Below are 14,792 nucleotides of genomic sequence, written 5' to 3'. Positions count from 1 at the left end.
CTCTTGGGTTTCAGGGGCTAAGGAGAAAAATCTCTGTGGGTGACCCTTGCAAAAATGTAGGTGCAATGCTGTGAGGATAATGTGGGATTGTGCCAGAAAGAAATGACGTGCTCAGACTGAGCAGTAACCTTGTGAGAGGCGTGTGTTAGCTCAGCCTAAAGAGGTTAGAAAGAGGTTAGAAAGTTAAGTGCTTGGAATTCGGTAACTGTTTTCTCGTAGTCCCTTGATCCCAATTTTAAAATGATACTATGACTTATCATTTAGGAGATGGAATGCTACCTGACGAGATGTTAGAAAAAATATACCTGTGATAGTGTGCTTTGCAGCTTGTTTTTCACTGAGAGAAACAAATGAAAGGTAATCTTTGATTGCATATATTATTGTATAGAAGTGGACTACTGAAAACTTCTTCAATATGATGCAATGTACTCTGTCAGGCCAATACTAGAAGATTTTATGTGTAGATACTGGGGCTTTCAGATTGAACTTTCATTATTGACTCTTCTTTTTCTCTATTTGAAAGCTTGATTTCTCCCTTATTAATGTTTCATTGACACTACTGTTCCATTATTTATTTAAAGAGAGGGGAAAAAAACAACAGTGTATCTCAAAAGTAGCATGACTTCAAACTGTTTTGGTACTCCTAAAAATAAGATTCAACTCATCAATATCAAAGAGGATCCAGCCCAAGAAGCATAAAATGAAGGAAGAAAAATAACAGATATAGGAGATTTTAGACCATTGAAGAATTTAATCAAGACGTTGGAGATACAGTTCAATTACCAAGCCTCTGTACATGCAAAGTCTCATCTGAGTCTTGTTTTGATGGTCCTATTGGATAGCAAGACAGGTCATTCTGCATGAGAAAAACGTCAATTTAATGTAAAAAAAGCATTAAATAGATTAAAAAAAAAAAACCCACAGAAATGTATTTTTGATGTTGTGAGTGATACACTCTCAGTACCGTTCTCTGATGGGTACTTTTCCTGTGATAGTCGGTTTCTCCCTGATGAAAGAACGCACCAGGCCAACGCACATACTTGTCAAACGTTTTATTTGTCATTCACACTAATTATGATACTGAATTTACAGAGGAAACTGTGGTACAAAGAAAGAAAGAAAGTCTTCATTAAAACTAACGCAGCAGTCCAGCTGCTCTGCGTGCTAGTTGTAATGAGTTTTCCCGTGGAGCTGGACACAGCCATCCATATGTACAGCAAGAGTCTACTCTGACGTGGTATCTGGAGACTTTCTGTAGTGGGGGAAAAATCTACTCTATTCTCTTTTCCTTTCTGGTTCCAAAAAAACAGCAGCCCCCCTTCCCACCCCCGGAAGAAAAATCCCCCTGTGATCAAAAACCAAAAAAGCAAACTTCCAAAACCTGGTAGTTTCCCCTTCTGGAAATGTTCAGCATGACAGCGTCAAAGGAAAATGTGACTGTTCCAGTATGCTGCAGCATCTGGTTTGTAAACAGATCCAGTAAATGCTGAACGAACACACTTTGATGCCGTCCTGATAGGAGCGCGTCTCCCACCAGGCCTCCCCTCTGACTTGCCATGCCACCCCCTCGGACTGAAAGTTGAGTTTGTGTTTGAAAGAAAAGCGTGTCACTGTCACACCCAGGATACCACAAATAACCCACAGATTTTTTGCACATTCGTTTCTCCCCTACCACAAAAAAAAAAAAAAAAAAAAAAAAAAAAAAAAAAGAAAAAGTGAAGAGTGTTGGATAGGGACCATGCTATAACTGTTTACAAAAGTGAATAAAATGTAGTTAATCTCGAAGCCTAAAATAACTAATTTGGAAAGAAATAAGTCTCACTAGAGTATTTAAGCAAACAAAGGTAAGTTCATTAAAAACACAGGAAAACGAAAAGGAAAAAAAAAAAAAAGGCAGAGTAATTACAAGCACTAAATATTTTGCTGTGAAGCTTTTGAACTCTATTTACATACATAAATACAAGTAACTCTGTTGATGCAACCCTCTGAGGACACGGAGAAAAATGCCAAGTGATCAGTACTGACCAAGCAAGGTTAACAAAAATAAAACACAAGAATGTTACGATGCAGGAAAACAAGAAAGTGTTTTGCCCGAATTGAAAATGATCCACTTATCCTGAATCTTCAAATACATTAATGGAGAAGGTCATCCAGAAAGCAGTAATGAATGTTTCAAGAGTGCAGGCAATTCAGAACACTCTGACAAAGACTGTGGGCCATTTGGAGGAAACCGTTTTTCTCCTTTCCAGAAGTTTATTTGGCATAATTCTGCAAGTAAAATCCTTAGTAGCAACGACGCTCCCTGCGTCTGCCTCCTCTTGCACTAAAGCTCCTTCACTTTGCTCTGGAAGCCAAATGGGAACTCTGCAAGTGAGCAGAAACGCTGAGAGCAAAGTAAGGGGTCTTTATGCAAACAGGCGGTCGGCCCTGTGTTTACTTTGGAACTGGTGGATGAGGCTGCCTCTGGACAACAAGCTGTGTCTTGTGAGAGGAACACACAAGCTGATAGTAGAGACTGCCATCAACTACTGCACGTCGGTAGGGGAAGGAGCCTAAGGCACTCTGCTGACCGAGACTTGCAAAGGGAAGCACAACAGTGCTATTCCATTCAGCAACTGGGATGATAAAACTATATAAATATATATATATATATTACATATAAAAATATATACTTATACACTATAATTTGGAGGCATGTGAATGGGGGAAGTGTTTTACCTAGCTGTCCTCCTTTTGCCTGCCAAGTGCTGTTTAGATATGAGAGGAATGACACAAGAGTTTTTACAGCCTCAGAGAGCTTTGCTGTCCTGAGCGGGGCAGGGGATGGCTATAAAAAGAGATTTGAGTGAACTGTGGTGTCTCATAAGAACTTGTGTGAATACACTGTAGCTCACGGTGATTAAACAGACTAATTGCACGGGATAATAAACTCAGATGTTCCTCTGTAAGGGGAGCACTGCGTTGTTCTGTGTTTGGTGTGCACAGAGAAGTTTGACTCAGGAGCTGCTGGCAGTGATGGTGGGCGAGGTGGGAAACCCCACATTCTGGTTGTGTTTCAGAAACACAAAGTGCTGTGCTGCGACCAGCTCCACACTTTCTCAAACCATTCACAGCAGGGAGTTTAAAATTAAACTTCCACTTCAGGGCAGGTGTGAAGAAAGTAGACGTGTAGCCGTAAGAAACGTCAAACGTTAGGCCTGACCACTGGGCCGGCAGACTGGGCTCACCTTCCCATCAATTTAGTTTCAGGAGGGAATAGTACAACATTATGGGCTAAAACAGGCTAAGGCTTCAGCAGACAGCAGTCGTGGATGTGGGGAGAGACTGATGTGGGAGCAGCTGTGCCCTGTGCGGCTCCTCTGCGGTTCCTCACCCTCACCTTTGGGTTCCCACTCGCAGTACTATGCGCTTGGGTGGTCCAGTCACAAGGCAGATATGAAAGCCGTGGTCAATGGGGATTTGAACTGCACGGCGAGTGCGAGAGAATGTGTAAAATGGATTCTGCAACAGAGCTACTGTTTAGTGAGGGAGGACTTTTTTTTTAGGCTACTGATGAGGTGAGATTCCAACTATGCAAGGGTAGGGTCTCTCTATTTCCGTATTCAGCAAGGTCTCCATACTTCCAAAATGCATTTTTAACTGTTCTGATACTGGTTTTGATGCTTTCTGCCTTTTTTGATCAGAGCAAACTCTAGAAAATGATAAATTCCATTACGCTAAACAAAAGCATGAGGCCACGTATATATTTTAGCAGAACCATTTTGAAATTTTGCTGAGATCTCTTGAAACACCCCCTATTTTCTGCACAAAGATGACCTTGTTGACAATGCAAGTTCTTCAGTTTGTAACTTTTCAATACCAAAGTGCTACTGCATCTGACTCAAACAAAGAAGCAAAATCATATACAAAAAAAAAAAGAAAACTTGAAAAACAAATGGTTTTAAATAAGTCCAGCTGTTCTGCTGCCTGCAGCCAAGGATCTTTTTAATTTGAATCCTTTTCATATTTTTTTTTTTTAAACATCAAACACTGATCTGAAGTCCTGCTTTCAAATACTCTCTGAGTTGACCTGCAATTGTTTCACTCATTTAAGAAGTACATTAAATAATAATCGGATCATTTGGAACGCACACTTGTCAACATCAGCAGTCTGTAATTAATGAGTAGTACAACAGCTGCGTTCAGACCAAACCCTCAAATAAAATAGTGCCATAAACTTTACAGTGACATCTGATATGTTTGTGCTGTAACGATGGGCAATGATGACGACTGTATTAACATGCTCCCAGTACAAGCTGTGCATATTTGCTACAGGACCAAATAGTTTGTGCACAGATTTTAAATCTCCTTCCTCTTCCCTCAATATATAGTGATGGAAGAACCATTAAGGCCCCTTCTTTGCTGGCCTGCTTTCCAGATGAACTTGACTCTGTTCAGCCTGAGCTATTTTGTGATGCACAAATTGATCTCTTTTCCAGTACACTCAAACATGGCTCTTGTACTGCAAATCTTGGCTCCACTGAGCTGGGAGCAAGTCTCACACTGATTATATCAGTCTTCTTCACTTCACTCCTGCCACGCTAACTGTGTGCTGGCTTTTGATTTGAAAGACTATGAAGCCTCTACCAGGAAGCCAAGGGAAGCTCAGCGCAGAACAGGGCTGTGTGGGGACTTACATAGTTGAGGGAATACAAAAGACTGCCTTATAAGTACCTCCTGAGTACTGATCCTGAGCATCACCACTGGTGACGAAGGAAAAACGCGGAAGGGGTGTGGAGAGATGACTCCGCTGGGGGGAAAGGCACAGTGCCTTCATGGGGACTTTGATGCCTCAATTGTTTCAGTGGGAGTGGGGCATCTAAACAAACAGCTCTGAGGCTCTGGACTCACCTAGCTGAGTAAAATGAAAGGGAGATAACTGTAAACAATATTTCTAGGTAATTAGGAGGTCACTTTACCCATCGTTATTCCAGCCTTTTTCAATGTGACAAATTCGACTTTGGCTGCTACCAAAAAAGGCGATTGCTGATCTTTTTAATATAGGCATACTTAAATAATAATAGTATCAACAAATAAGAAAAGTCTAAATATCAAGCATAAATATCATCAAAGTAGTACAGTAGTTGAAAATGACCCAAGGCTGTAGCCGTTCTATCAAAAAAAAAAGTCCAAGAGAAAAAAAGTTAAATTAACTCATTGAAAAAGGGGCTGATTCTTTCAGTTGACAAAGCAAGAAAGAAGCAAGCGTGATTAAAACAACAACAAAAAGTAAAATCTCTTTTTTTTTTTTGCGATTTATAAGGTGCCAAGAGAAATTAAACAAATTAGATGCAAAGCAGGATGAGTTGCATCCTTAAAAAAAAATAAACAAACCCAAACAAACAACAACAAAAAAAACAGCAATAAAAAATTCCATATTCTTCAGAATACACAATGTCGTTTAAAAAAAAAAAAAGGAAAGGAAAAACTGAAGTCCAACATATAAAACCTCTCATTCACAGCATTGCTAAAACAGAAGCGTTCACAGTTTCCCTCTGAGAATCTTCCTATACTTCCTTATAGTTAATACGTCCATAAGATGCAGTAAACTCGTTAAGTTTCTGTTGGGTCTTAAGTCTTAAGAACAGAAGTGAACTGAAAATCTCTTTAGGGCTGTGGAGACCTTCAAACCTGGGCATGTTTGAAAGCCACAAGCCTGAAAACAGCCTGGATATCTTCCTACTCACCCTCACTACCTACAGGCCACCAACCTGAATGTCCTCCTTTCCAGAAGCTCAGCCCCCTGGGGGGTATCCTGCTGGCGTGGCATCGCTTCACCAGCCACGCAGCTGGCCCAATGCATGCCACTGCTCCTGGGACCGCTGACTTCTGGAGAGTTTGCTTCTGGAAGTGATGTATGAACATGGCAGGGCCCATAAGCAAGACAGGTGTTTATGGGATACCTACGGACATCGGTAAATCGAAAGCACGTTAGTCCTGGCCCACGACTACTTAAAATGCATTCAGTATGGCCTCCAAACCGCTTCCTCTAGCCTTGCCGTGGTACCCATGTTGGTTGGGGAGTTGCTGTGGCTCCCTTCCGCCTCAACCACATCGCTTTGATTGGGAAGGTTGGGGTTGAGGAGTGTTGATCCTGTGGAAGCATTGGTGCAAGGGGGGTGGATGCGCGGGGGGGACCGGTCTCCTCCTGAGATCATGGAGAACTGATAGGACCCAGCGGAGGTTCCGTAGTAGAGGTGGTACGAAGGTGAGCTGGTCTGGAATGGGCTGCCTTGGGCCTGAGAGGAACCAGGATACGGAGGTGGGAGGTAAGTGTGGTATCTGGTGGCTGTGGACATAGCAGACATACCGATCCCTATCCCCGAACTGACGGGAGTTGGCGTGTAGGTGAACGCTCCCGGGTAGTGCATCCGAGGATCAGAAATGGAAGGGAGTGCGGAGAAGGAGCGGTCAATCCCCACTCTGGGGTCACTGAATGCCGTCAAGTCAGAAGCACCTGGATTGCAGGAAAGGAGAGCAGAGACTGTCAAACTGGCAGAGCAGAAATGCACCTCTGCAAGGCAATTATCAACATCAGAATCCCGTTCCACAATTAACTAACATAGTGTTGACACGGAAAGAACTGAGCTATCCCGCACCCCATCTCTAACACACAGTGCTAACAGGTCTGGATGTTTTGGATTTACTGCAGTAAAGCAGCAATTAAAGAGGAGTGCCAAGCTCTCACCATGTTCTGTAGGTGTACGTGCTTGCTCACAGAGATCTTACAGCACATGCAATTTACATTTCCAGAGTGCCCTCATCCTCAGCAGGTGGGTGGGGAACATGGATACACATCTCAGTCTTCTTGCTTAGAATCACGAGTCACCACAGACACTGATAGGACCTAAATACAAATTGTTCAGCTTCTGTGTAGTCTCTCCTTGCTCCCAGCTTCTGACTCAAACGGGAAGCTCCTTGGAGCACACACTGTCCTTTCAAAATACACAGGCGAGTTCTACACACATAGGCTCAGCCCAGCTGTTAGCATTTAGCAACACAGTTCTACACTGACTTCTGAAACTACCAAAATCAGAAAAAAATCAGGTTCATTTGAGGTCTTTATATGTGGGTCTTCATATAGTGTCTACATAGTTGTTATGATTTCCAAAAATCTTGGCTCTAGTAAGCATATAAGAAGGGATAACAACAGCAATGCCTTTTGAAAGCAGAAAGCTACATGTGGGAGTTGGGCTTTTTTTCCCCCTTTCAATTGTACTAGAAATCTTTCTCATCCTAAGTGAGCTTTTTATAAAAAGGTTTTTATAGGATGGCCAAATTATGCTCTGTTTTGTCTGACACAAGTGAAAAGACGCCCAGTCCCACCATCTCCTCCTCTGACGAGCACAGATTACACAAGCAGAGCAGACAATGGCTTCTCTAGAAAGGATCTTCATTGTGACTCAGATTAATGGAAGGTGTCAGTCCCTAGAGCTAGCAGCTATGCGTGATTAAAATTACTGCAATCATAATTAAGAAAAAATGTTTCCAGAAGACAACTTCTTCCACCAGACAAGGTGTGGAGTCTGCAGAAGAGGAGCCATACGCTGAAGGAAATACTCATGAGAAGAAGCAGAGGGAAAACAAAGCTCTTGGCTCTGGCCAATTTTAAAGCTAGAGCAGACACACTCCAGCGCCAAGCTCTGAAAGCTCGTCAACTGCACAGCCAGCACTCTTTGATGAATTTATATGAATTTCTCAGAAAAGCTCTGACGCATGTGGTATGCTTCCTTTTTCAGTTTGCCTTCTGTCTTTTTGACTTCTGGAAGATCAGTGGGACCCTCGAACACATTTCCTTCCCCCAAACCCCCGCACCATTAGATTTAACACGGTAAGACAGACCATGGTGTGGAGTGGTAGGAGCTTGAGGGTGGCTAAGGCCAAAGATGACATCTGACAACCTGCCAGATATTAAAGGGTGCTTCCACACCTCATTCCTGAGAAAGAAATCAAACTTCTTAAAACTGCCTAGACACATCACTCATCAGAGGAGGGCTTCTTCTGCCTACTTTGGCAAAAAGCAAGACAACAAAAGTTAATGTCAAGGTGTTTTAAGTATGTCTGATATCCTTTGTCTTTTGAGGCACCATGTCTAAAAACCCTCCAGCTGGCTGTTTGTTTAGACAAGAAACATGATTTTTTAAAGTAAAATCCTTAATGAAATAGTTTGCCCTGATTATTCAAATGAGAGCAATATGTATGGCCAAAGAATATGCTTTTTGAGAAAGCCATGTGCAAAGTTGGATTATATGTCTCTCATTCATTTTAGGAAATTTTCTGCTATTGGACACACATATATTGGTTCAATATGTGGGGGTTAGAGTCAGCAGATGGTCAGCTGAGCACAGTGCAAACCAGGGGGGTAGCTTTCACTTTCAAGCTGTATTTTTATGCTGGCTTGTAAAGCCCTGCAGTACTATTTCAGAAAGATGTAACAAGACAGTACAGCGCAACACTTAACGTGTCAAAAAACACCATCCTGCATGCAGCATGTCCACCCATAATCTGTTGTACTCTGGTCTGAATTTTGAGAGAAGGAAGGAAACAGAACCAGTCTGTGGCATTCATATGACAGTTCTTCTATCTCAACTATTTTTATAGTTCCAGACATCTTCAAAGTAGCCACTTTCTCCTGTTTCTTTCTCTTTTGAGAACACTATGTTGGGACCCAAACCTCATTTCTTCACTCTTTGCGCAAATCCCAGTCAACCAGCTGAGATGGCTCTCTGCAGAAAGCTCAGAATATGCTTCACCAGCAGCAGGGAAAAGCTGCAGCAGCACCCGAGGACACAGTGATCACTGCATGGGAAACCCAGCACCAACAATTTGCAGAGGCTCACCTGAGAGGCGGCTGGAAAGCTCTGCGGTGAGGGACGTCATGCCGCTGGCCCTGCCAGGCGATATCGGTGTGGCAGGATGCACCGAGGGAGTCGCGATGGAGCCCAGGTACTGGTAGGACTGGTCATAGGACCACGGCGGGGATGGCTGCACTTGCCTTGTGTCTGCAATGAGAAAGAGACCTATAGGCTGATTTGAATGATAAAACAATATCCAAGATGTGAACCAAACCACGTGGTGGATGTAGAAGCTTAAATGGCAACGCAATTACTTTTCGGTTCCATAATCCCCTTTGCCAAGAGACCTGCAGATGAATTGCTTCCTCAAATACGAGTTGTACATCTGTGAGTTTTGACTGGTTGATTTTTTTCTTGCAAAGCTTTCTACTGTTTCATGTCGTTGGGAAAAGCGGTCAGGGAAAAGACTTTGCCGGGTGAAAAACCTGCTCATTACTGAGCTCCATTAGTATTTCAGGCTGTGCAGTCACAGCCCTTTTTGCCAGAAAGACACGTCCTGCATGGCACCATGAAGACAAAAATACTGTACTAGGAGTGCTTCTGTGAAAGCTTCCAAGTAGAGAGCGCAAAACAAGATGGAAATGTGCCAGCGTGGGAGAGACAGAGAGAGGGAGTGAAGCTCATCTCCTCCAGAAGGCAGATTCCTAATTGGAGGAATGGGACTGGGGGAATTTGACTTCCTCCACCTTTTGAAAATCTCAGCCTGGATTAAATGAAGAGGTATTTTGTACATCTTTTTTTGGTACTTATTATGTATAACAAACAGAAAAAACTCAGAGGTATGGGTGCACCTATTAGCAGTGACTGAACTTCAGAAACAGGAACCCCTACGCAAACTCTGGAACTGCTAAGCTGAAAATGCAGATGCCCAGTGTGTACAGGCTTTCAGGAGAAACTTCTGGTTCTTGGAAGAAAAATCTGAAACTGCATAGATGCATAAAACATTTACTTAAATATGGAAAACCACTAAGCTATTATTTTCTAGCCTCGAGATGTTTGAAATCAAAGATGCATAGCTGGGAGTTTGTCCAAACTGGTTGCACCAATGTAGAAACAGCCCTCTTTTGCTTATTTAATATTTGCATTTGAAACTGGCATTTTTGAGTGTATAGAAATGTCTAGTTATTGCACAACTCAAAGTGAGAAAGATTCATCCTCCCTTTGCCTACCCACAACATTTTTTGCTTTTTTTAGCAAAATCTTTTTCCATATTCTTCAGCACTAAGCGCAGTCTCCCGCAGCTCCATCTAGCTAATTGTCTTTTTGAAAGAATCCAATGTTGGGACAGACTGCATTGAGATAAAACTGATACCAGCGTGGAAGGGAAATTTCCCAAGTCTGAGATGAAGGACTTTGATCTTCCATCAGAAAGCCCATCTGGAAATTATTATTCTGTTGTGCTTTATGGAGATGAGTTTTACATTTTGTTTGTTTCACCCATTTTGCAAGGAGGATTTATACAAAACTCGGAGCCTTTCAAAAATAGCTAGCAAAGGCAGTTGCAGAATAAAATAAGGTGTACTAAAGATTTTCCAAATCGTTCAAAATCAGGTATTAATATTTAATTTTTTTCAGGCAGACTTCCTTAAAAATAGATTCAGTTGACTCACGTTGTTTTAAAAGCAACATCCAATTGGATTAAATGGATTTTAGGAGCAACAAACAAAAGGGCACAGGCACAAAGCCTGCTATGTTCGGAGCTGTAACATCACCTCGTTGTTAATGTATGGCCATTGCTTATTAAAGATGACAGGGAAAGAGACGGGGGAATTCAGTCTCTAGGGGTAGCGTTAGGATAAATACCACAAAGCTTTGGAACAGTGAACTTTGTAATGGCCTGACCCCACACGTATTTTACTTCTAAAATGGGGCTAATTAAATGTGGTTGGATATTAGGAAACATTTCTCAGAGCGGTGATGCAGTGGCACAGGCTGCCCAGGGAGGTGGTGCAGTCACCGTCCCTGAGGTGTTCAGGAGCCGTGTGGATGTGGCACTGAGGGACGTGGGCAGTGGGCGTGGGGGGGTGGGCTGGTGGTTGGACTGGGGGATCTCAGAGGTCTTTGCCAACCTTAATGGTTCTGTGACTCCCTTTCTTTGGTGTCAGTCCCACTGATTTCCACTCAGGAGCTCTGCTGAGTGCTGGAGCCATGATACGTGTGCTGGAGAACACACCCAGCCCAGTGTGGAGGTTCCGCAGAGGCAGTCCCCTGCCTGAGGCCTTGTGGGAGCCAACACTGCTCTCCACCACCCCTCTCCAAGGGCTTTGCCCAGTGCTGTCATTGCAGAAGGAGGTTCCCACTGAGGCCATGGCCTCTCTGTTTTCCTGCCTTGTCAGGAGGGAGAGCACTCCGCACTGCTCCTGTTTTCCCTGCTTTGTGGTGGCGGGAAAGCTGTTTTTCAAGTGAGGAGTTGTGGAGTGCATCCCAAGTTGGCCGTATCCCCAGTATTTGTTCTTGTTTGTTTTGCAGCTGAGTGCCTTTGACTGGAAATGTTTTATCACTAGCTCGCAGGTCCTCAGCTCCCAGCACTGAAGGGAAGAGGGGAGAAGTCGCTGCCACCCACCCTTGTTTGTCAGCCTGGGGGAGGACACACTGACTGTTCCCTTCTGTTACAACTTCCATTAACTGGCAGGGCACCTCTACCCTTCACTTTTCCTTTGTCTCTTCCATTGCTGCTCTTCAGGACAGGGCTATGGGTCTGTCCTGTACCTTGCTCAGCATGACTCCTGCTTCATAACACAGCCCCTGGTGCAATAAGCACACTAACAGTGTAAGAAGATGCAGGAAAAGCCACAGCAGCAGCTGTAGTGGCAGAAAGGGAGGCAAGACTTTGTCACAGATTTACTAAGTGTGGACAGAACAAAATACAATCTCTTCTCATTCTGTGGTACTACAATTACCTTGTGTTGTGTCCAGACCAGAAATTGAGTAATGGACCAAACATGTCTGCTAACATCCAGAGAGAGACTACCAGGGCACCTGACCTACCTCCTCCATTTGCTATCATTACCAACCCCTGGGGTTGGTGACAGCCAACCAGAGAACCCCCATCATTAATCTCACAATCCCATTAAGTCTTTCTTAAAAGAAAGTTCTACCAATCAATTCTACATCTTGTTACCTGTATTCCCAGTCCTTGTATTTGCTATCAGATACTAAAGATCAGCTTTTTGACATCAAGTTGATCAAGCAATCTATTCAGCAATGTTAATACAGCATATTATGTTACACACACATTAAAGCAGGTTATATTGACTGACCCCAAGCATCTCTCTCAGGACTGTTTAATAACAAGTGGAGAAAGGTATCACAGAATTGTAGGGGTTGGAAGGGACCTCTGGAGAGCACTGGGTCCAATTCCCTGCTAAAGTGGGTTCCCTACAGCAGGTCACACAGGAAAGCAGATCTTGAGTATCTCCAGAGAAGGAGACTCCACCATCTCTCTGGGCATCCTGTTCCAGTGCTCTGTCATCCTCAAAGAAGTTCTTTCTCATGTTCAGATGAAGCTTCCTGTATTTCAGTTTATGCCCATTAGTCATTGCTGATTGTTGCTGAGCTCCACTGAGAAGAGCCTGGCCCCATACATTTGACTCCTTCACATTAGATATTTACAGCAATGAGATCCCACCTCAGTCTTCTCTCCTCCATGCCAAGCAGCCCCAGGCCACTCAGCCTTTCCTCATAAGGGAGATGCTCCAGGCAGTAGCATCTTTATGGCAGCATTTCAGCACTGAGAGGCAGATTCAGCTCCCAGTAGGGGCAAGGGCTGCACTCCCAACAGCCTTAGCAGGGTCTGGATTAGGGCTCTCAGTGAGTGCTGTATTTTTTTGGGATATCTGCTTTTCTTCAGCTTTTGGTTCATCCTAAATTGAATTGGAACGGGTTTGAATTTGCCACAGAACTGGGCTACTCCCTCGCTTTCCCCCTCCCCCCAAAAAAAGAAAAAAGAAAAAAGAAGACAATGAGCCCTTCCTAAGTCTACTGCTCCTTTCTGTTTTCTACTTTCCAAATACAGATATTTCTCAGAAGTGGACAGACTACTGCAAGGAACTGAATGCATGGGTTTGTGTGGCTGAGGTTATTCAGGTGAAGATATGCTGACAAGACAGGGCAGTCGCTTCCCTGCTCTGAATCATTTGCAGGGAGAGCTCCTTCAACAAAGGGAAACAACGGAGCTGCGGGCCCACGCTGTATTTGAGCTTCAAAATCATTTTAAAGCAGATCAGAATAGCACAAAAGAGGTTGCTCCGGTCGATGAGCTGTGCCCAGTTCTCCCAGTATTTCTCCCATTAGCAAGTACTTTCCATTTCTGCTTTTTATGGTGTGAGAAAATGTATTTAAAAACATGAAAACAGTTATTAATTGCAATAAAGCACTCCAGGGCGAGAATTATGGTGCAATAATTCACACCTTGCTGCCTAGTCACTAGCTCTTCAGCCTCCAGCCTCATGCCTAACAAGCTATTAAGCAGAAAGCATGGAACCATCTTTCATGCCTCGTCATGTTTTATTGCCACGAAAAGGTTGTGCTCGGCTCCTTTTAAAAACTTGTAATTAAACTGTACAAACGTTGCATAACGCTTAATAGCTGAACGAAACGAGAGCTCCGGTGTGAGACTCGGGATAAGGCCACTTTCCTCCTGTCGGGATGCTGCTGGAGGTCCCGGCGCTCTACTTTCCCGACGGGGGAGAAAGGCAGCGCAGCCTGGGCAGGGCCCGGACGGCAGATGGCGGTGCGGAGCCGCACAGAGCCCGGCACGGAGCCCGCACAGAGCTTCGCACAGCCCCGCAGCCCGGTAGAGGGGTTTGAGCTGGGAGGGGCCTCACAGCCCATCCAGCCCCAACCCCTGACACCTCCACCAGCTGCCCAGGGCCCGATCCAACCTGGCCTTGGGCACCTCCAGGGATGGGGCACCACAGCTTCTCTGGGCAGCTGTGCCTAACTTTCCCTAACATCTAACTCAATTCTCCCCTCTTTGAGTTTAAAACCGTTCCCCCTTCTCCTATCACTATCAGACTGTAAAAAGTTGCTCTCCCTCCTTCAGTGTCCTGCAGTGCCGTTTGTGTGCGCTTTATAACATCAAGCCATGCACTTTCACCCTCCTGGAGAGCACCCTGCTGCTGTCAGGCACCCGGGAGGCATCAGTCGGTCTTGTTAGGACTGCTCTCATTGATACTGCCAGCTCAGGACATTGCTTCAGACAATAGCAAAATGTTTGTTCCTGTCACCTCATTCTTTCTGTATAACAAATATAAGTTCATAACAGGCTGCCTAAAACACTGCATATTCATAGATTCATAGAACCGTTTGAGTTGGAAGGGACCCCTACATGTCATCTAGCCCAACTCCCCTGCAATGAACAGGGACACTTACAGGAAGATCAGTGAGACATACTATTCATGAAGTAATACTTAAAACTTTAAGCTTGCAATTCAAACCAGGTAACAGGTCCCACTGTGTACCTGTGAACCAAAAAGGCTGTGCGCTGGGCTGGATCCCATGCACTTCCCAATGTGCCCTCACTCCCACAGCAGAGCAGGCAGCTCTCCGTGTACCACCACAGCTGCGACACAGCTGTCAGCTCCCAGCTGGTTGCCGTGTGGCCAAAGCTTGGGGTGATGCAGCACGTTGCTGGGAGCTGCGGAGGAGCAGCAGGATGTGAGTCAGGAGGATGGAGCTGGCGGGTGCGAGGCAGCAGGTACGCCCTGAGTCAGCCAGGCCCCGCAGGCTAATTGCCCTGGCTGCCAGGCTGCAGTGCCACACTCGCTGCCCTCTCTTGCAGAGGGCACCTGCCACCTAGAAGCAAAGCTGCCTGGACAGACCACCCTTTACAAAGCCACTGCCGGGAGCTGAAGAAGTCACTCCAGGTGCTGGGTGGTGACAAGCCACCAGCCAGAG

The 14,792-nt window shown here is 44.6% G+C and overlaps 1 protein-coding gene across 3 annotated transcripts in view; it reads right to left on the bottom strand.

The window, feature by feature from the left end:
- Positions 1 to 3,955: 3,955 nt before the first annotated feature.
- The window catches only part of RUNX1 (RUNX family transcription factor 1), a 150,359-nt gene continuing 139,522 nt past the window's right edge, over positions 3,956 to 14,792 (bottom strand). For 2 of the 3 annotated variants that reach the window (XM_042867812.1, XM_042867814.1), the window contains 2 exons: positions 8,880 to 9,041; positions 3,956 to 6,496 (listed from right to left, as the gene is read on the bottom strand). In XM_042867812.1, coding sequence (XP_042723746.1) covers positions 6,003 to 6,496; positions 8,880 to 9,041 — 656 coding nt within the window. In that variant the 3' untranslated portion in view covers positions 3,956 to 6,002. The remainder of the gene's footprint in view (positions 6,497 to 8,879; positions 9,042 to 14,792) is intronic. The other variant, XM_042867813.1, reaches the window with a different exon arrangement.

Source organism: Lagopus leucura, unplaced genomic scaffold (assembly GCF_019238085.1).
Source record: "Lagopus leucura isolate 7727_CA_CO unplaced genomic scaffold, USGS_WTPT01 Super-Scaffold_100001, whole genome shotgun sequence".
Classification (NCBI taxonomy): Eukaryota; Metazoa; Chordata; class Aves; order Galliformes; family Phasianidae; genus Lagopus; species Lagopus leucura.
This window is presented reverse-complemented; position numbering and strand designations above follow the sequence as displayed.